Source organism: Vigna radiata, chromosome 4, assembly GCF_000741045.1.
Source record: "Vigna radiata var. radiata cultivar VC1973A chromosome 4, Vradiata_ver6, whole genome shotgun sequence".
In the NCBI taxonomy this organism is placed as follows: Eukaryota; Viridiplantae; Streptophyta; class Magnoliopsida; order Fabales; family Fabaceae; genus Vigna; species Vigna radiata.
Window position 1 is genome coordinate 13,661,378 of NC_028354.1, and position 21,169 is coordinate 13,682,546.

At 31.7% G+C, this 21,169-nt stretch overlaps 4 protein-coding genes across 4 annotated transcripts; 1 reads left to right on the forward strand and 3 right to left on the reverse strand.

Moving 5' to 3' along the window:
- Nucleotides 1-1,492: 1,492 nt before the first annotated feature.
- LOC106759138 ((+)-neomenthol dehydrogenase) lies at nucleotides 1,493-4,786 on the reverse strand (the record flags this gene model as incomplete). Its single annotated transcript, XM_014642145.2, is given in 5 exon segments — nucleotides 1,493-1,791; nucleotides 1,914-2,093; nucleotides 2,933-2,992; nucleotides 4,261-4,507; nucleotides 4,637-4,786. Coding segments are annotated over 5 exon segments (803 nt in total), but the record flags the coding sequence as incomplete, so codon positions are not given.
- Nucleotides 4,787-5,488: 702 nt separating this feature from the next.
- On the reverse strand, nucleotides 5,489-7,090 carry LOC106759140 ((+)-neomenthol dehydrogenase-like). The gene is made up of 5 exons (XM_022779846.1): nucleotides 7,071-7,090; nucleotides 6,610-6,856; nucleotides 6,398-6,465; nucleotides 6,042-6,219; nucleotides 5,489-5,866 (listed from the first exon to the last, which is right to left on the reverse strand). The coding sequence occupies exons 1-5, from the start codon at nucleotides 7,088-7,090 to the stop codon at nucleotides 5,489-5,491; spliced, it is 891 nt and encodes a 296-aa protein (XP_022635567.1).
- A 1,089-nt stretch (nucleotides 7,091-8,179) lies between these two features.
- LOC106759141 (sm-like protein LSM6A) lies at nucleotides 8,180-10,070 on the forward strand. Its single transcript, XM_014642148.2, has 4 exons — nucleotides 8,180-8,342; nucleotides 8,702-8,836; nucleotides 9,548-9,661; nucleotides 9,792-10,070. Exons 2-4 carry the CDS (start codon nucleotides 8,722-8,724, stop codon nucleotides 9,836-9,838), a joined length of 276 nt encoding a protein of 91 aa, XP_014497634.1. The 5' UTR covers nucleotides 8,180-8,342; nucleotides 8,702-8,721; the 3' UTR covers nucleotides 9,839-10,070.
- Nucleotides 10,071-12,099: 2,029 nt separating this feature from the next.
- LOC106759137 lies at nucleotides 12,100-20,702 on the reverse strand. Its single transcript, XM_014642143.2, has 10 exons — nucleotides 20,615-20,702; nucleotides 20,264-20,510; nucleotides 18,809-18,850; nucleotides 18,543-18,716; nucleotides 18,102-18,466; nucleotides 13,834-13,950; nucleotides 13,151-13,397; nucleotides 12,943-12,984; nucleotides 12,618-12,794; nucleotides 12,100-12,534 (listed from the first exon to the last, which is right to left on the reverse strand). The coding sequence occupies exons 1-10, from the start codon at nucleotides 20,632-20,634 to the stop codon at nucleotides 12,157-12,159; spliced, it is 1,809 nt and encodes a 602-aa protein (XP_014497629.2). The 5' UTR covers nucleotides 20,635-20,702; the 3' UTR covers nucleotides 12,100-12,156.
- Between the last annotated feature and the right edge of the window lie 467 nt (nucleotides 20,703-21,169).

A 21,169-nucleotide genomic window follows, 5' to 3' on the forward strand; every position in this document is an offset into this window, starting at 1 on the left:
TTTTCTAATTAATAATTATGTAAAAATATTTATTAAAGTAAAAGAAAGATGCTTACATGTATGCTTACATGTATTTTTCAAGTTATAACACTTAATATAAATGTTCCTTTTTTCTACAAAAATGCAATTTATGGTTGGATATTTATTTTTTTTTTGTAAAAAAGAAAATCCATGGGCTGGCCTTAACCCACAGGGCTTTGAGGCTTTTTAGCCCTGAGAGCTTTTTTAATAAAGGGTTTTTTTGGCTCTAGGGGCTTTTTTGGTCCCAACCCACATGGGCTAGGGTCAGGGCCTATTATAAGGGTCTATTTGACAACTCTACTTTAAACTGTCTTAAAATATTTATAGTTAAATTTAGAATAAAGTAAGACATCCTACTTTCAAGCATTTCATTATATTAATTCATGCAATGATTAAAAAATAGTGTAATGTAAATAACGTATTAAAAATGGATGAATTTAAAAATATATTAAAAAGTATTAAACTGAAATTGAATCAGTCGTGTAAGTAATTAAATGTAATAAATATTAAAAAGTTAAAAATTAGGGTTCTAAAATAATTTTTTGAGTGCCCTTTAAAACAATAGTCTAAGCTAATGAAAAAAACTGTTCCCCAAATACTGTCAATAAGTTCAAACAAAATTTTCAGCCAGTAAAGAATAAAAAAAAAAGACTGTAAACTAGCTGCCATAACATGCATAACATAATCTAAATTGTTTCTTTATTTGGGAGTTTATCCAAGTGTATACAAGTTTACGAAATTACTTTGGGATATCCAGAAAAGAGTAATAGTAGATTAACTTAGTTTCTCCAACAAGAATCATAAACTTATAAGAATCCAAAGAGTTAACAAGAATGAGTATTCGTATTGCTCACACTCTGATGAAAACAAAAGATTTTGAGCTAAAATTGCGGCACTTGATTGGTGTTAAGAGAAATAAGGCTTTGAAAGCAAGTTGCTACCATCTGGCTTTAGAGGATGTTCAGTTCCTTCATCAATTAGTTAGGGTCATAAATGGCAAGGGCATACCAATTTCTGAAGCAGAGAAGTACAAACATACCAGCTTTACAAATTTCTAAGCATACAGATAGGTAAGTAAGCCNTATATTGGCTTGCAGTAAAGATCATTCAAGTCTTCCATAAACTGATTATAATTATTTAACAAACAACACACTGTGTCTAAATTAAATTTCTCAAATTATTAATGACTGTAGTTCACCACTATTGGCAACATAATCCTGTAATATCTGCAATTCACTGAACACTTGGTCAGACACACCAAACTCCTTCAGTTTTTCAACAGCTTCAGTACCCCTTTTTTCATCCCTTGCTGTTAGCACCACAATGACACCATTAGAAACCAATTGCTTGCAAATCCCAAATCCTATCCCTTTGTTTGCTCCTGTCACAACTGCGTACCTGAAACATAGTGCAGAAAGTAATTACTATCTGGTTACAACTTAAAAAGTCTACTGATACTTTCTCAGAATTTCTTTCAGCACCTTCATCAACTCCAAGGTAGCCAATATTGAAGTTGAGATCTGTTTTCACAAAGCCAGGGCAAACAGCATTGATGCAGAANGATGGGTACTTCTTGGCAAGAACCCTAGTGTAGGCAGTCAAAGCAGCTTTTGAAACTATATATGCAGAAAGCCCAGGTGGCCACCCATTGGTTTGTAATGAACCCTCTTTAAAATCATTTAGAAACTTCTTCAGAACTTCATCCACTTTTTCTTCTGTTAAGCTTTCAACATCACNTAGGATTCCTCTAGCCCATTCATTTTGTATTCTCTGCATGAACAACAGTATGAAATACATCACAATGATAGAAGAAACAGTACATAGAAAAAGTTGGCTAGTCAGATTGTGATTCCAGTCACAGTAATAAGTTCATGCATATTAGTCACATATACCTCCAACTTCCCCATGGTGGAGGAAACATTAACAATCCTTGGTGAGTCTGACAATTCTAGAAGGGGAATAAATGCTTCACACATTAATTTGGCTCCATAGTAATTTGTTTTAATGCTTGCTTCTGTAGATTCATAAGTTTCATGTGCAAATTTTCTCCAATCAACACTGTCAACTTTTTCCTGTAGTCAAAGAGAAGAAAGTTAACCTCTTTCTTTGTAGCAAATAACCAGGCCTCTTTGTAATTAATGTCTTTTTCAAGAATATACCTTTGCAAGAACAAAGATTGAGTTCTATCCGAAGAAATTTGAATATAATGAAAATGTTAAGCCTAGTTATTTCTTGGAGAAAGAAATGTTTATAGGAGACATGACATAGAAACATAGATGAAAGAATACCATTGACCAAAGAAAAATAACTGAGCTACAAATTTTAAGATGGTGTGAAAGTTTATTTAAACTTTTGTTGGTGAGCCTATTAGACCACCTATATTATTGGTCATTATCGGACCACTTGTAGATGTTTCATTTGCAAATTTCACACTCAAAACATCTCGTTTTTTAGTATGAGAGGAGTGTTCAAAATCTCATGTTAGCTAGTAACATGATCAAATTAAAGTATATAAATTGAGAACAACCCTCAGCTCTTAAGCTAGCTTTGGGGACCAATTCCAAATTTTAAGAGTGAGTATATGTCTATTTTGGAAACTTACGTTAGATTATGCCCATCATCATGATTAAAAGCTTAACCATTATTGATCCTATGAAAACAAATGTTAGATTGTGCAAAAACTTGTTTCCTTCTATAACCCAGTAATGTAGGATTTAGTCCTATCGTCTATGCAAAATAAAAAGCCGCAGACAATACATTCCAGAAAACCATTCACAAGCTAGATCAACAGATCAATTATGTCCTAACTTAAGCCTTCACTCAAATTACTATATATTAACATTTCCTAGTAAACTTTCATTTTTCAGGTTAGAAGACGAAGGAAACATTCTATATAATTAGGAATACATACCCGTGCAGCAGCTAAAGCATCATGGTCAACATTAGTTCCACTTATTCCTGCATTATTCACCTAATCATAATTCAAACATTAATCAGCATTCATTCCAATTTCCATATAGGTGTGTGTATGATAAAGGGAAGAAAAGTGAACTATACAAGAGAACACACAGAAGAACAGTAAGATCCAACTGAACTAAGTTGGTACAGGACAAGTGCTTGTTAACTATAAGTTTCACCAATTATGAATATGAACATGGATGAAGTCTTGAAGCACAACGAACTTCCAAAAATGAGGATTTGGATGCTCACCTGATCTATAGGACATAATTATTATTGGGACAAAGAAAATACACAATTTTTGTCCTACTAGAAACTAGCATGAACAAAAAGAAATTGTCTTTCTCTTCTTATAGAAAGAATCCAAATCTCCAAAAGTGACTGAAAATTGCGATCAAATTTTTTAGTTTAATTTTTTGAAGATGATTTAAGCATTAAAAAGTGAAGAAGCAGGGTAAGTCAGTCTATATACAGTAGGTGTGACCCTTCCTAGGACCGTGTGATAAGAGGAGCTTTATAGCACCATGTAGCCCCTCTTTTGCGGTGAAGGTGCAAGCACCAAAATAAGGTGGAAGAAAGGTCACCTAGTAAAGGATTGAACCTTTCACATCTTCTCTCAGAAATCCAGGTCTTACTATTTGAGAAAGGATATCCCTCTTTGATCCGTTGTTTTACTATTTTAAATGAAGACAGAAAGTTAAGGATATGTTTTTTTTGTATTATTTTATATTTTCATTTTCTGTCTTCACTTCTTAAGTCTAAAAGTATTATTATTGTCAATCTCTTTCCTGCTTTTAAATTTTGTACAGAAGCACACTGCAAACAACTTTTGAGGAAAAACAAAATGACTAGAATATGTATTTGATTTTCTTTACCAAAAACTACAATATTAATAAACCTTTCTCCTTTACGGCTTGGCTTTGTGAGGAGGATGCAAGTATAATCCCTGATTTAGAAATTATGGGTTAAAACTGTAACAAAATATCAGTCCATGTAAAACAAATTCTGCAAATGTTATAACTTAAACTGTTAATTTTCAAATCAATTGCTGAAGCTGTATTTCATCCTCCAAACTTCACAAACTCATTGCATAAACGTCAAATTCCAACCCTTCTTCATAATATTACCATCTAAGTCCATACAATAATCTTCATCTTGTGATAGGGTTCTCTTTCTATCACACAGGATAATATATGTGTGTGCCTGGTGCTTTTACTGGGATCAACAAGAAAAAAAAAAGGACGAGGAAACATATAATACGATGCTAAAACTCAATCATACCAGGATATCAAGTTTCCCAAAATGGGTTTTGATGAAATTTGCAAGGGATTCAATGCTTTTAGGGTCAGTCACATCAAGCTGATGAAACACCACTTGGTCAGACACACCAAACTCCTTAAGTTTTTCAACAGCTTCAGTACCCCTTTTTTCATCCCTTGCTGTTAGCACCACAGTGACACCATTAGAAACCAATTGCTTGCAAATCCCAAATCCTATCCCTTTGTTTGCTCCTGTAACAACTGCGTACCTGTAACATAAATCAATCCATCAAAATTATGGAAAAATCACCACTTCAAATTCTTTGTTATTCTATGATTGATTAAAATTGGGCACCACATAATATATGCACCATTACGAGACTTGAAGAAACGTGTACCTTGGTGCTGCTGCCATTGTTGTTGCAAGAAATCTTTGTGAGCTTTTTGAAATTTAACAACAGTTTTTAACCTGCTCTGTTGTCAACGTTTTCTACAACTTCTATATAATATGGAAAAAGTTATTTTGACAAGATATCACTGCTCACATAATATAGGACACATTTCTGGACTTTCACTTTCAGAGTGGGAACCAAAGTCATCATTATTTATTATTTTCTAAGAAATTAATGTTTTTATTTTGAAAACAAAAAATTTCTTTACTTGATAATATTATTTGCAAAAGAACTTTTTGGCATGTTGAAGTTATTTCTGGTTTATACTTTTTCCATGTTGTTTCACAAAACTGAAAAATTATTAATCAATTATAGTAATGGGTTCTTGTGAATAAATATATTAGACATTAATATTTCATGAATGTGCACAGATTTATAATACTCGTAATGTTTTAATTTTTCATCATTAATCACCCAATTTATTTTATATCATCACTCAAATTTATTATTAACAATTTTGAATTAGTATTATAAATCACCCAATTTATTTTATATCGACAGGAGATAACTTCACCAAATTCTAGTAATAAATTAATAATGGAATTCTATGCAGAAGTTGTTCTTGATTAATTCCCCATCTGGTGTGTATTGAAGAAAACTGTAAGACACGTAAAAGCATGAAGACGTACAAAATGTATTCCTCAAACATGCTGCAAACTTGCTTCCAGAAACATAACCTATATAATTTGGTGTAGAAAATAGCCTTAATGTAGACTCTGCATAGAATTAAATCAATGTTTTCATGACTATCTACTTACTTATTCAGAGCTTTTTGCTATAAAAATGGACATTCAATGATCAAAAGGGTATTACTTGACCCTGATAAAAGAAGCAACCAGAAGGAAGATTATTTGGCAACAGTGCCAACATTACAGGAGTTTCAGAACCTTCATCAATGCTTAATTCTCCAGTGTTGTTGTTCATATCAGTCTTGACAAAGCCAGGGCACACAGAGTTTATGTGAAAATGTGGAATTTTCTTGGCCATAACTCTTGTGTAAGCATTCAAAGCTGCTTTCGACATTGTATAAGCAGGAGCAAAAGCTGGCCAACCCTTGATTTCCAATGATCCATCTTTGAAATCTTTCTGAAACTCTTTCAGTACCCTATCTATCTTTTCTCTTGTAAGGTTTTCAATGTCACTGAACACTGTTCTAGCCCACTCATTAGGTATGTTCTGAAACAATCACAGTACAAAAGTAATAAACCACCTTAACATTCTCTATCATGTCACTTTACAATTTCTATTCTATTTACTTAAAGAATAAACCAATTTTAAATATAAAATAATAATATAAGATTACTGTAATAAATTTCATTTTCTGTAGAAGAGCTGCAGAGCCTAAATGTACCTTCAAGAGCCCTGCTCTTGAGGAAATATTGACAATTCTTGGTGAAGTAGACAACTGTAGAAGAGGAATAAGAGCTTCTGTTACCCTTTCCACACCATAGAAGTTTGTTTGCACACATTGTTCAACTAACTCAACAGTTCCATACCCTATTTCACTCCAATCAACTTTTTCACCATTTCTCTACAACAAATATGACATTTATAATTAGTTTCTTCTCCATTAAAACACACATATACCTGATATATGGAACATACCTGCATTGTACATGGCTCTCAGAAATATAATATAATTGACTTTATAGTACAGCATTTAATAAAATGAATTGTATTAATTAAGCAAAAAGAAGAAGAAGATACAAACCAACCATTCTAAGTAAAGCTTCACCATCTAATAATTTACCCCCAGTAACAGCTGCATTATTCACCTGCATCAGTGCAAAAAGAGTGAAAATGATACATTATTCTGACTGCAATATGAACTTTAAATACTGCAGGTGTATAACTCAGTATCTTTGTGTGAGAATCAAATAGTTTTACACTAGAAAAAAATAAGCAATTATGATTCATACCAAGATATCAAGTTTCCCAAATTTGGTTTTGATGAAATGAGCCAAGGTAGCAACACTAGCAGGATCATCCACATCAAGCTGATGAAAAACCAGAAGGTCTGAGAGACCAAACTCTTTCAGTGTTTGAATTGCTTTCAAGCCCCTCTCCTCATCTCTAGCTGTCAGCACCACCACAACCCCACTTGAAGCCAACTTCTTACACACCCCAAAACCAATCCCTTTGTTTGCTCCTGTCACAACAGCATACCTGAAACATAGTGCAGAAAGTAATTACTATCTGGTTACAACTTAAAAAGTCTACTGATACTTTCTCAGAATTTCTCATATTACTTCTAATATTCTTTCTTTTTCTGTCCTACACTAGTTCCTTAGTTTTTTGAAAATATTATACAAAAACTTAAGTTAAACAAAAGTCTCAGATGTCAGTCTAACATACTTAGAAACAAAAACTTAAGTTAAACCTTTTTGCTTGATCCCCCATTGCACAGAAATTAGAAGTTGATCACTATCTACTACCAGTGTGTCCCTTCAATTCATCCCAGTGATGAACCTTATTAATAAGCAGTGATTCTCCAACTCTGGCCTTTTTCTTTGTTCAAAATAAGAATTAAGAAACACACACAACAGTTGGATGTTTGTTAATTACAATGTATCGTGTTATGGTTTTTCAAATGTATGCATGATTGGAATCAATTGCCGTCTTCACTATCGAAAGGTGGGAATGCTATAAGAATATTACAAGTAAAAATTGTTCAAAGAAATTAGTATAAGAAAAATAAATAATTACGAACAACGTTGATGTATGTCTTTACAAATTACAAGAACATGTTGACCGATTTCCTTTTGGATTTGGATATTGTAGACGGCACTTGCAACTCTTTGATTCTATCCTCAACATTCAAATTTAAATTTGAACTTATAATCTTTTAATAAATAAATGTATATTGAATAAAAAGTTTTATAAATTCATTCTTTAAAATATTAGGTTAAAAATATATCAATTCCTTAATTAAATTGGTTTTACGTTTCTCAGATCAATAATAAAACTCTTTATATTCTTAAGTTAAAGGTGCAAAATTTGAAAGGTTGTATGTGTTTTTTTACCCTTTTCATGTCACTAAAATAGTGGTTAAAATTTGTTATTTAATAAATAAAGTAGAAGTAGTAATAATTATTATTATTGTTATTTAATACGCAAAATAACATGTTAGTATTTTAAATTAATAATTAGATGATGTTTAACCGAAGATAGACTAGACTTGCTTAATTTTAAAATACTAAAAAAGAAATGTATATCCATACGCTGTATTAAAATTTAATTAAATTAAGCTTGCATATTAAAAAAAATGATAAAGAAACATATAATTTAAGCTTGATTTGCAAGATAAAATATGCTTTGTCTAATTTAAAAAAAAAATGAAAAATGGTTGATCTGTAGCTTCTTTTCTATCTGGTTCAAATTTTGTAATTACATAAATAAAGTTGGTACCAATAATATGATTGAAAAAAAAAATACATTTTAAACTAATATAAGTTTATTTATTTATGAGTTCCTTTTTCACACTGTTTGGGAGGAGCGTTAGATAAGTAGATTGGTTGATTTTGAAACCCTAGGGTTTTGTTTTTGGGCTTTTTCACGTTACTTGTGTCTTTGCCATCTCTCTGTTTTCAGAAGCATCTGAGGAAGAGAAGAGAGAGTGGATCGCTGTCCGAAGTCAATTCACTCAAATCAGGTACGCCCTTCTAAACCATTCTTCAAATTTTCACTCTCGTTATCACAACACTGTTCCTTCTTTCTGTTTCTTTTCTTTACTTTTCTTGTATATTGTATTCTTTTTGTGAATCTCGATTACGTAGCCTTTTCATGCACCTGGTTGAGGTCAAATTCCTGAGCTTTCGTTCGAGACCGAATTAGAGAGGGTCAATTGGAATTTCGAGAGAGAATTACTAGCTCACTCCATTTTTTTTTGTTTTATTCTGTTAACTCCCCGTAAGGTGTTTGTGAAAATGTTTCAGTGAGGAGGCAGCTTGGATGCCTAATCCGGTGCCTGTGTGTGTAATTGATTAAAGTTATTCTGTTTTTCCTTGGCAGGTTTTTGCAGTTAAGATAAAATGAGTGGAACAGAGAAAGGAGGATCGGGAACCACAAAAACCCCTGCTGATTTCCTCAAATCCATTCGTGGAAGGCCGGTTGTCGTCAAGCTCAATTCCGGTGTTGATTACCGAGGTTTCTCTCTTCATTTACTACTTTTTTTCGTCTTCCCTAGATAAGCAGATCAAGATTGTTTGCCAATTGTTGATAAAAGTTAGAGACTGTCAGTGCCGACATGTTTTGGTTGATTTTCTGTCATGTTTTTATATTGGGTATGTATGAGTTTGTGTGCTTGTGCAAGTCCTTTGTCCGGTGATTCTTTAGAATATTGGTGAATTAATGGGTATATCTGGGTTGGATATGATTTATTGATATGTTAATGCGTGGTTCATATTTTCTCGTCACAACTTTTTCTGCTTTGTTGAGAGAAAACCTGATGATTTGGTTGATTGGATGAGAGGGAAACTTCTTTATTTAGTCTAATGGTAATTATTGTTAGATTTTGATCTCAGATATTGATTTAGGTTTCTGGGCAACCTGTGTTTGACCCCTGCCCAAAATTGTTGGATACGTGGAGTAATAAGAATAGAATGTACTTCTTTTTTTATATATATCAAACGTTGGGTACTTCTTTTCATATAGACACGTTTTTCACTCACGATTGAAGATCGTAGTTTATGACTTTATGATACGTTTCTGAGAGTACTTGAAAAGGAATTGATTATTAATGGATTTACATTGTGAATTTGCCTATTGGTCTCATCTCCACTGTATAGTTTGTATCTGTTATGTTATGCTTCTGTGTATCCATGAAGTAGGCTCACTCTTTTTGGCTAAATCTCGCAGGTATACTTGCTTGTCTAGATGGTTATATGAATATTGCAATGGAGCAGACAGAGGAATATGTCAATGGACAACTGAAGAACAAGTATGGTGACGCTTTCATCCGAGGAAATAATGGTACTAATATTTGGAATGCAATTTTATAAACACGCACACACATATTTATGGAAAATTGAGATATTGTTTATTATAGAGAATAGATATTTGACTGAACAAATAATTGGAAAATTTATTTTATTTGATGCAGTTCTATACATCAGTACCTCAAAGAGGACTCTAGCAGAGGGGGCGTAGAATGTATAGGATTGTTGATGTTTTTTAATGTTTGGAAGACGCGTATGATTTTTTAGAGACTGCCTTTATGTTGCAACTCTTGCCTATTGTAGACGATTTGCCCTGGTTATATATATGTAAGGCAAAGCAGTATGGTCAGTTTGTAAAATGCACGTTGACACATTTTGATAGAATTTTTAACCTACTTTGAAAATTCAAAATTGTAATAGAAACTTCTATCGCTTTGATTTTTCTTTTAGTTTTTTAAATGACATGTTACTATGTTATATATTATGCCTGTTTAAATCTTATTTGGGGAGTTCATGACTTGGTTGGATGGCTCAACTTGTTCCAACTGCCAATGTGGTCTGAACTCTAAAGTTAGCCATCCTCCACCATGTGACATATAATCCACCAAGTTTGGGCCCTCATACTGTAATGATTATATTCATCGAGCAGTGGTTGTAGATTCAAAAGGGTGGTTATTGACAGTGATTGTCTGGTAGGATTTGATTGACCATAAACTCTGATGAATAAGTTTGAAAAATAAGTTTTGTCGTTTTGTTTAACCAATTGAAATTTGGAAGGGTTAAAAATAAATACAATGATACATTTCGAAGGTTTGAAATTGAAAAAGAAAATACTATAGTATATCTAGTGTAGGGACTTTTGGGTCTGTTTCTTCTTTAGCTTATTTACTGTTTTCTTTTTCAATGCCAAAGAAAATACGGCTAAGAACATTCATGGTCGACTTCTAATTTGAAATGTTTTCTAAATCTTAACTCAAATTCGCATGATGTAATAAATAATGCTATCTTCCTCCTGAAAATTCGTGGAAAATGAGAACAAGAATTCAATGAGGGGGTATGTAAGTAATTATCAACTATGGAATTCATTTGGGAATCTTCTCCTTTTGTTCTTTTCTTTACAACGACGCCCATTCAACGTATAGCATGCTAGGGTTTGGGATACGTCTCTTAGTATATGTTAGTATATACTAAAATTTTAGTTTTTTGGTTTTTTTGTCTTTAATTTTGAATTGTACTACTTTAACTACTTAGTGCCAGTCAATTTTTTTCTTTAATAAAACATCATCCAAAATGCATAATAAATGGTCGTAATTTCGTTCTGATTTATATAAAAGAAAATTCTTTAAATTTTCTCGCTCAAAAATTTAAAACTTATAATTTTAGTTTTTATAAAATAACATTTTGGATTTGGTCCTTTGCATTTGTGGACTTGCATATGTTTATTGTCAAATCAGTAATATGTTAATAGGAGAGTGTTTCTTTATCACTTTCGTGTAACTTTTTCTTTTATTAGTTATCAAACACTAATTTATGTCATTTGCATATAATCTTAAAAATTATATAACTTTTATGCTTGTTGAAAATCTATCAGTTATAGATATCGGTTAGATTAAACCCTACATATTAATACATATGCAAGTTACTTAACTATAGTAAATAGAATGACAAAAATATTTTTATCTGTAGGTTTCTTCGGCATACCTGCAAATATCATACTATCTTTACTCCTAAGTATTCATTACATATAAAAAATAAAAATAAAAATTTAATTTATATTTTATTATGTTAAATTTAATTAAAAATTAAAATTTAATTTATAATTTAATAGGCTAAATTTAGTTAAAATTAAAATTTAATTTAATTTATTTTATATTTTTATAACTTTATTTATATTTTATTTTAAAAATTTACAAAATATTATTTTTTTAAATATTCACATGTATTCATGGATGAGTTTTAAAATAAAAATTAAACTGATATTCGATGGGTAATGATTGTATTTTATTTTACAGATTAGATAAGAAATAGATATTATTCGTATCCAATCCAACCTCTGACTTGTTGTCATCCTAATAAGTTAATGTTGAGTTAAATTTATATTCATTTAGAACAAAAGAATTAGGTTGAAGTTTGAAAGTAAACATGAAAACAGTGGGAAGATTAACATGGCATAGTTATTTTATATTAGATTATCATGAATCTAAGTGAGATATAGGACCATTCTGCGCAACCAAATTCAATTAAGTCATTTCTTTTTCCATATATGTTAGGCTTAACAGTTACTGGAATTGATAATCAAAATTTCTTAAACAAAGAATAGTTCATCTCATGAACCTAAACCATAAAAGCTCATAAAATGATGACAAACACGAAAATGTAAGAAGATAAAGGTCCAACTTGTAAGTAATCCTCCCAATTCCACTCAACACGTCACGTAAGAGTAAAACATGATAAAGTAAAGAGTAGAACATATAAGCAAGATGCACTTTGTTCATTGCATTGTATTATTGTAACTGCAGGAATGCAAATTTAAAAGTTGGACAATTCTTGCCTAACATAGAAAAGGCCAGAAGGGGAACCATCAGGAAAAAGTGCCAATCTCACAACACTAGTAGCACCTTCATCAACTGATAAGATGCCACAGTTTTTGTTGATGTCTGTTTTCACAAAACCGGGGCACAGACTGTTAATAATCATGTTTTGATGCTTCTTTGCTAGAATCCTCGTGTATGAATTCATGGCTACTTTTGAGACCTTATAGGCAGACCAGAAGGTTGGCCAGCCTTTAGTTTCTAAGGAATCTTCTTTGAAGTCTTTGGTAAACTCTTTGAGCACCTCGTCTATTTTCTCTTCTGTAAGATTTTCAGCATCATTAAGCACCCCTTTAGCCCATTCGTTTACTATGTTCTGAAACATCATTACAAATTTTGCCAACGTTTAGAAGGGAAAGTAAACCATCTTTCAAATGAATTGTTTAGGCATTCTTATACCTTTAACAATCCTGCTTGGGAGGAAACATTCACAATCCTAGGAGAGTTGGATAATTGCAGAAGGGGAATAAATTCCTCAGTTACTTTCTTTGCACCATAGTAGTTTGTTGTTAGGCACTCTTCAACCATCTCATAAGTTTGATCGTGTTCCTCCCAGTTAAATGCTGATCCCTCCTCCTGAATTCATGTTGAAGAAACTCAAAAACACATTAACAGAGGCTCAACAGAGACAAATATACATATATATATATATATATATATATATATATATATATATATATATATATATATATAGAGTGTAATACACACACACAAACACACTCACCACTCCATCCAGATTGATACCACTTATTGCTGCATTGTTCACCTGCACAAGAATTTGTTATTCTTAAATGGTTAAAAATTGATTTGTCATATGAAGCTAAAGAGTAACAATTAAGACTATACAGCATTCCATCATATTTCCAAATTACAATTCACTAATTTGCTGTTTTTACTGATAACAAAAGAAATGAGAAACTTGGTCTTCTTACCAAAATATCAAGTTTTCCAAACTGTGTCTTAACAAATTCTACTAGAGAATGAATACTAGCAGAGTGAGTGACATCAAGCTGGTGAAAAGTCACCAAATCAGAGAGACCATACTCTTTCAATTTCCCAATGGCTTCTTGGCCTCTGCTCTCATCTCTGGCAGTGAGCACCACCTTCACTCCATTTGAGGCCAACTGTTTAACAGTCTCAAACCCTATCCCTTTATTTCCTCCAGTTACAACAGCATACCTTTCACATCAAACCACACACATTTCTACAAATCATGTAAACATTCATAATAATGCTGGATCTAATGAGAAAAAACTAATAAGACCGGCACAAATAATTTTTCTCTCCTGCTTTTGTAGACTTGACTTTAACTCAAATTATAAAGTAAACAATCATGTTAATTCTAGAAATTGAAAGAAGTTCGTATTTTTAAACTTTTGAACTAATACCACTGTAAATTTGTATTTTCAGGAAACCCTTTCTTTGGATGTGTTGGATTTTATCAGCAAAAAGATTCAAACGTCTTACCTATCCCTCATTTTCAGGAACTTAGAGACTAATTTAAAAGTAACTTCAAATAAATTGGTGTTTATTCCAAGTTACAAGAGTGGTATGTAGGAACAGTGATGTCATGTCTACATGAAGAAAACATAGACTAAAGGGGTGAAATACTAACCTTAGTTTTGGCTCTGCCATAGAAAAGCTGAAACTCAATGGATGTGTTAATAATGTTAGTGGTTTTCTCCAAAACCAGGTGACAAATATAATGAAGTGTAGGAGTTTGTTTTGTAGTTAATGTTGTTTGTTTTTTTGGGTAGGTTCGTTGATTTGGACGACTACAAAGTTTTGTAGTGGTGGTGGAACATTGGTGCAAGTGGGGACGTGGGTTCATCAAACACATACAACTTACTTTTTTTCTTAAACACCAGTTTCTATTTTGAATGAGTTTGGTTTTTATTTTGGTCAATTTAGTTCATTTTGTTACTGTCATACAAAGAATTTACGGTGATCAATCCATCTCAACTGTCAATTCCTAATTTTTTTTACACATTTTACAATACTTAAATAAACCATTGTAATTATTATTGTGATAAAAAAAACAAAGAAAAAAAAAATCTAAAAATAGCTATTTTTACAAAAATAAAAAATATATTTAAATTTGGCAATTTCATTTTATAAAAAATACATTTTATAACTCACATTTATATTTATCTTTACTATTGTTTTTTTGACTGTATCGTGATAACCACATTTTAGACACTTTGTCAAAAATTCAAACTCTTTCCTATATAAAATGAAGTCATTGGAACAAACATGTATCCTTTTTTTCTTCGCATCATAATTACGAGCGGGTAGTGTATTTTCATCTGGCAGCATTTCATTCAACAACGTCAACAATTCTATGAAACTCTTATCAGTTCATCCATTGGTCGCCTTCAAATTCATGAGTCTTAACATCGTTGACAAACGTGTGAACTTAGTTGAACCGACATACAAAAGTATTTTCGCATCAGTCGATATCGTCTCATACACATGAACTTTGGAAAAATTTTCTGCGCCAACATCGCGGATCATGTCCTATAATTTGTCTTCATCCGGACGATCTTCTTCCATGGTGGAATCAATAACATTTTCAGTTAAGGAGTCAGTCGGAAAGTACATTTCTTCACCGTGCCATATCCATGTTGTATAACATCTTAGGAAACCATCACAAATAAGATGTTCTCTAGTTTAGGTTGCATTCAACTTTCTCGCATTCAAACTGTTCACACAAGGACATCTAAACTTCACTTCATCATCACTTCTACCCTCATTATGTTACACAAATTGTATAAATTCCTCTACCCCTCTCTCGTACTTAGCACTAATGCGTGGTAAATTAATCAAATTTCGATCCATACGTAGATATTCTACAAAATTACAATCATACAATTATACAATATATTCAACATGCAATCAATTCAATCGTACAATCAAACAAATAATAAACATTCAAATTATCAATTCAAACATTCAATCATACATAATTATTCATATTCAACATACAAAAAATTAAAAATTAACAAAATGAAAATTAATAAACAGAATAATACAATCATACAATCAAACAATTAATAAGCATTAAAATTATCAATTCAAACATTCAATCATACATAATTATTCATATTCTACCTACAAAAAATTAAAAATTAACAAAATGAAAACTAATAAACAAAATAATACGAACCTGGGAACGTGAAAAACCACACAATAATGGAGAAGATGGAACAACCCACGGTCTGAAACGGAACAAATTTAAAAGAAAAAACACAATACCTACAATAAAATACAATAAAACGTAAGTTTGATAATCCGAATTAATAATAAAAGATATCGAACCAACCCAAAAACTAAAAAAAAACAAAAGAAAAAACTTTGGCGACCAAAGCCAAATTTGATCGGATACTAGGGGATGAAAAATGAGGAAGGAAGTCCTTCTACAGTGACGACAGTGGCACATCGATGGTGTAAGGAAGAAGGGAGAAAGTTGCGACGGCGTAGAAGAAGAAGAAGAAGTTACAGAGAGGGGCGATCGCACTGGAGAAGAAGAACTATTCATGCTTTTTTGAATTTTAACCCTGGACAAGGGCTACTACCTCGGTTCATTAGAAAACCAGGGTAATAGAGGGGATACGACCTTAGTTCCCATCTTAGCTAAGGCCTATTCTCATAAAAAAAATTAAAATTGATCTGAAATGACAATTTTGAATTTTTTTTGCACACTTTATGTCGCGGTTCCTCGCCCAATCGAGGCCTATTCTCTTAAATATTTAAAATTTGTTCAGATCAGGGAATAGGCCACGATTCTCCTAACAACCAAGGCCTATTCCCTGACGGTCTGACTCCCAATTTATTATAGGACTGCCTTGGAGGGAATGTTAGAATTTTGTAGGGACAATAGGCTGCGGTTCTGAGGGGAACCGCGACCTATTCCCTGACTCCAAATTTATTTCAAGATTGACTTGAGGGGAATGTCAGAATTTTGTAGGGACAATAGATCGCGATTCTAAGGGGAATCACGGCCTATTCCCTGACGCTCTGACTCCAAATTTTTTTTCAGGACTGACTTAACGGAAATGTCAGAAATTTGCAGGGACAATAGGTCACGGTTCTGAGGGGAACCACAACATATTCCCCTTAAGGGAAATGTCAAAAATTTGCAGGAACAATAGGCCACGATTCTGAGAGGAACTGTGGCCTATTCTATTGTAAATTTATTTTAGGACTGACTTTGCAGGGAGTCAAAATTTTGCAGGGAGAATAGGTCGCGGTTCCCCTCAAAACCGAGGCCTATTCCCCTGCAAATTTATTTCAAAACTGCTTTGGGGAAATGTCAGAATTTTGCATGAACAATAGACTGTGGTTCCCCTCAAAACCGCAACCTATATTATTGATATAATTTCAAAAATGTCACCGCACAATATTATGCTTCGATTTCTAGTGAACTGATACATAATGTGCGCGGTAATAGATATTTTTTTACTAGTGTATTAGTATAATGTTGTGTGACATTTTTATAGTTGATGTGATTTTTAACTTTTTAAAATTTTAAACCAATAATGTTAGTTTCTACTTTTAAAATTTTTATTCTAATGGTAATTCAACTCTAATCCTAAATTAGAAATATCTAATAAAAATATTAATATAACATTTATATAAAAATTAAATTTGGTTTTTGAAAAAAGACAAAAATTGTTCCGTTTAAAAAAAAACTAAACTGAATTGAAGGAATATATGAATCAAATTGAATACAAAATACTAACATCCCAAATGTAATCTTGATTAGAAGTTTAATTAGAATGTTTTTTTTTTTTTGTTTTAAATCGTTCAATTATGATCACTATTTTTTTCTGGTAAAAATGTCATCTCAGCCATTATTATGGTGAAAATACCATCTCAGTTGCTTGGTTAATATTGTAAAAATACCCCTTGAATTTGGCTAAGAGTTAATTGTTGACTAACTCATTGATCGAATATGACATACATAGTCTCCCAAGCTCGAGTGACATCAAAGAGTTACCAAAGGATATAACATTGATAATGTCAAGTTTCCACTATGAAATCTAGCAAGTGGACAACAAATTTTTTTGCTAAATAAATATAAAAAATAATAAAGAAAACTAAGAATTAACATGTGACATTGATAATAATACTTTTGTAAAGTATTAACAAAAAAGAACTAATTTAGTCAATTTTTAAAAAATAGTAACTTAATTAAAAAAGAATATATAAGTGAAAACCAATCTTGAACTTTTTAACCAAAACTTAATTAAGTCTTATATTTTATCATTAAACATTATATTATAAATATTTAATATATCAACATATGCAATACATAGAATCACTTTTCATATCTTACAATTTGAAATTGTTGTAAGTGTAAAATTCTCTCATAGTTAAGTGTAAAACATCATAAGAACTTTGTCGTGCTAATTAAGAGTGATCGATGTGAGAATCAAAGTCTAGAACTGGCATGTATATATTCTTCAGCAGTTATGAATCTATCATGGAAAAGAAAAAAATTAATTATTTCATTTATTTGAAGCAAAAGAAAATACAATATGCTCTCCTTTAAGGATTTCTTACTAGTATTCTCTTCCTTCCCTTATTCCTAATTCCTATAAACAATGACACAAATATAAGGATAAGAACAATATCATCAAGAGGCACACTTTCTGGTGTTTGTTCTTGAGTATGCACTATTTATATGCATTTTAATGATTCAAAAAGGAAAAAGTTCTTTTAACAATTTTTTTTTGATAATTTTTTGACAACGCATACATGATAATTTATGATTAGTCTATTTCAAATATTTTTTTTATAAATAAATTCAAACATACCAATAAAATAGTGACATGTGTCCTGTTATAAAAAAGTTGTTAATGATCCATTCAAAAATTTGACATTTCTTCCCTACTATAGAAGAGGCCAGAAGGGGAACCATTGGGAAGCAATGCTAATCTCACAACACTAGCAGCACCTTCCTCAACTGATAAGAAACCAGTGTTTCTGTTTATGTCTGTTTTCACAAAACCAGGACACACACAATTGATGCAAAAGTTTGGATATTTCCTTGCTAGAATTCTTGTATATGAATTCATGGCTGCTTTTGAGACCATATAGGCAGATAAAAAGGTTGGCCAACCTTTGTTTCTGAATGAACCTTCTTCAAAGTCTTTCATAAACTCCTTCAATACCTCATCTATTCTATCTTCTGTAAGATTTTCAGCATCATCAAACACCCCTTTAGCCATTTTGTTTGCTATCCCCTGAAACATCACCACATCACAATATTTCGAATGTAAAATCATATTTCAAGAGCAAAAAATTATGTCATTCTTGTACCTTTAACAACCCTGCTTGGGAGGAAACATTAACAATCCTAGGTGAGTTGGATAGTTTCAAAAGGGGAAGAAATGCATCAGTTGTTTCCTTTGCACCATAGTAGTTTGTTCTTAGACACTTTTCTGCCATTTCAGAAGTTTGAGTAAGTTCCCTCCAGTTAATTGTTGACCCTTGCTGCATGCATATGGAAGAAATTCAGCTTCAATAAAGGTTCTACATAGAACATAAATCCCTCACATTAGAAAAAAAAAAAAATACACACTGACCATTTCATATGGATTGACACCACTGATTCCTGCATTGTTCACCTATACAAAAATTGTGGGATTTTTCAGAGGTTAAAATGGTTAATTCAGATAAAGTTGAAGAGAAACAAATAAGATGACTTCTATAATTTAGACATTCTTATAAGCATGAAGAAAAACTATTTTAAGTACTTCTTTTTATGGTTTTGTGTATAGTCATAAGAAGTTATGAATACTGATAAACCATATTTGAAAACAGAATGATATTTTGACAACTCTTTTTTAACAACTTTTTTACAACAGGACACGTGTCATCATTTTATTGGTCTGTTTGAATTTATGTTTAAAAAAATATTTGAAACGGACCAATCATAGATTGTCACGTATACGTTGTAAAAAAAGAGTTGTTAAAGAGACTTTTTTCTATTTGAAATTGCTAGGAGCAGTATAGAATCGAGTACTTGAGAATACATACATTTTTTTATAGCTAAAGGAAAAAACCTTTGCTATCATTAATAATGGATCCATACGCCAAATTTCATTTCTTTTTATATGATTTATAGGATACAGAATAGCCCTAACACCATAAAAAAATGCTCTTAGACATGCAAGGGTGCACCACTACACAAATTATAGTAAAAAAACATTATAATATCTGAAGGTTTTAAAAGAGTACATATATTGCACTTTTTAACTCTACCCAATAATTTTATATTTCTTATAAATTCGGTTAGAAACTATTTAAAAGCATATTTTCTCTCAGGTCCTTAAAAATGGCTTCTAAAAGTAAAATTATATCACTTAGAAATTCAGTTACAAACGATTTAAAAACATATTTACTCTCAGGAATCCTTGAAGATGTTTTATGAAGATAAATTTTTTATAGAAGTTTTAGACTTTAAAAGAAACACTACTTTAATTATCTCCCAGTACTATCTCAAGATATTTGAAAATAATCAACCTATATTCACTATAATTTCCACATCTAGTAAGGAAATGCACAAAACTAAAAGTGGTGCACTTTCACAATTTATACACAAGGTTCACTCCTTTTTAGTTTCAATTTTATCCTATTTCTCTTTGCTGGAAAGCTTAGATTACTCTTATTAAATTGTGTTAATGGTAGTTTTTTTACTTACTTTTTGAAGGTTCGGATTATCACAACTTTTTCATTTGATTAGTCTATATATAGTTTTCTAGTTGATCCTCCATTTACTAGAGCCAAGAATAAGAAAATGTTTTAGAAAGACTGGACTGCAACTATTTTGGAAACGAGAGAAAAACTCTATGAGAGAGCAAAAGTCATGTTGGATTAACAAATTTAACTTTGTATTTGGAGAAGGAAAAATAAGAAAAAAGTCATGTAAAACAGTTTTAAGATTTTCATGTGTCTACATTATAGAATGGCTCCTAATCATGTAATAATTTCTAAAGTATAAGATATTGAAAATGAATTCCACTAGCATGTGTTCTTACCAAGATATCAAGCCTCCCAAACTGTGTCTTGAGAAACTCCACCAGTGAATGAATAGTAGCAGAGTGAGTGACATCAAGCTGGTGAAAAACCACCAACTCAGAGACACCACATTCTTTCAATATCTCAATGGCTTCATGGCCTTTTTTCTCATCTCTGGCAGTGAGCACCACCTTCACTCCATTTGAGGCCAACTGCTTAACAGTCTCTAACCCTATCCCTTTGTTTGCCCCAGTAACAACAGCATACCTGAAAAACAACCACACGCTATAAAATCATTCTAATTAACATAGAAAGAACATGCAAAATGAATGGTTGCATGTGAACAATGTTGTGTCACTTGAGTAAACAACCTTGGTTTTGGTTCTATCATAGATGCTGAATCTTGATGAACTGCTTAAGGAGAGAAATGAATATGTATGAGGAAAAGGTAGAGATGTAACTTCCTCAAAAGAAAGAAATGGCGGCTAGTCAAATGGGTTAGTTGTGTTGTTACCTGTTACTGCAGTTGTTGTTCTTGTTGTTTATTCCAAAGCATCATTGTTCTGCATGATGAAATGGAATAGTAGATGATATTGTAAACTGAGTGACCACAGCATGTGAAGAAAGAGACAATGCAAAAATCCAAAGAATGCTTTACCTAATCTGGTATGGACATTCTCATGTGGTCCATATAAAGTAAAATATAAGTTTTCATGTTTGTAAATTTAAGGATAATGATACTTTTTACAAAGTTTTTTTAATTAACATTTTAACACCATCGTCTCGTCTATATATTATTATTATGTGATTGGTTCATGTTGATGTTTATGATTATTATTATTGATTGTGGAGTAATTTTAAACCAATGACAAAATGACACGTAAATGATATTAAAATATTATAAAAAAAATGTTGTTAAAGTATCG

Excerpts from the sequence above, each read along its gene's own strand:
- LOC106759141 (XM_014642148.2), top strand. The coding sequence starts at position 8,722 with ATGAGTGGAACAGAGAAAGGAGGATCGGGAACCACAAAAACCCCTGCT. Across the intron at positions 8,837-9,547 it reads TTCCGGTGTTGATTACCGAG|GTATACTTGCTTGTCTAGAT; the intron begins GTTTCTCTCTTC and ends TAAATCTCGCAG. Across the intron at positions 9,662-9,791 it reads TTTCATCCGAGGAAATAATG|TTCTATACATCAGTACCTCA; the intron begins GTACTAATATTT and ends TATTTGATGCAG.
- LOC106759137 (XM_014642143.2), bottom strand. The coding sequence starts at position 20,634 with ATGATAGAACCAAAACCAAG. Across the intron at positions 18,717-18,808 it reads GTGTCAATCCATATGAAATG|CAAGGGTCAACAATTAACTG; the intron begins GTCAGTGTGTAT and ends ATATGCATGCAG. Across the intron at positions 13,951-18,101 it reads TTCTATAGTAGGGAAGAAAT|ACTACAAAACAAACTCCTAC; the intron begins GTCAAATTTTTG and ends CAAACAACATTA.
- LOC106759140 (XM_022779846.1), bottom strand. The coding sequence starts at position 7,090 with ATGGGGGATCAAGCAAAAAG. Across the intron at positions 6,857-7,070 it reads ATGGGGGATCAAGCAAAAAG|GTATGCTGTTGTGACAGGAG; the intron begins GTTTAACTTAAG and ends ACTATGTTTCAG. Across the intron at positions 6,220-6,397 it reads TTACTTAGAATGGTTGGTTT|AAATGGTGAAAAAGTTGATT; the intron begins GTATCTTCTTCT and ends TTTGTTGTAGAG.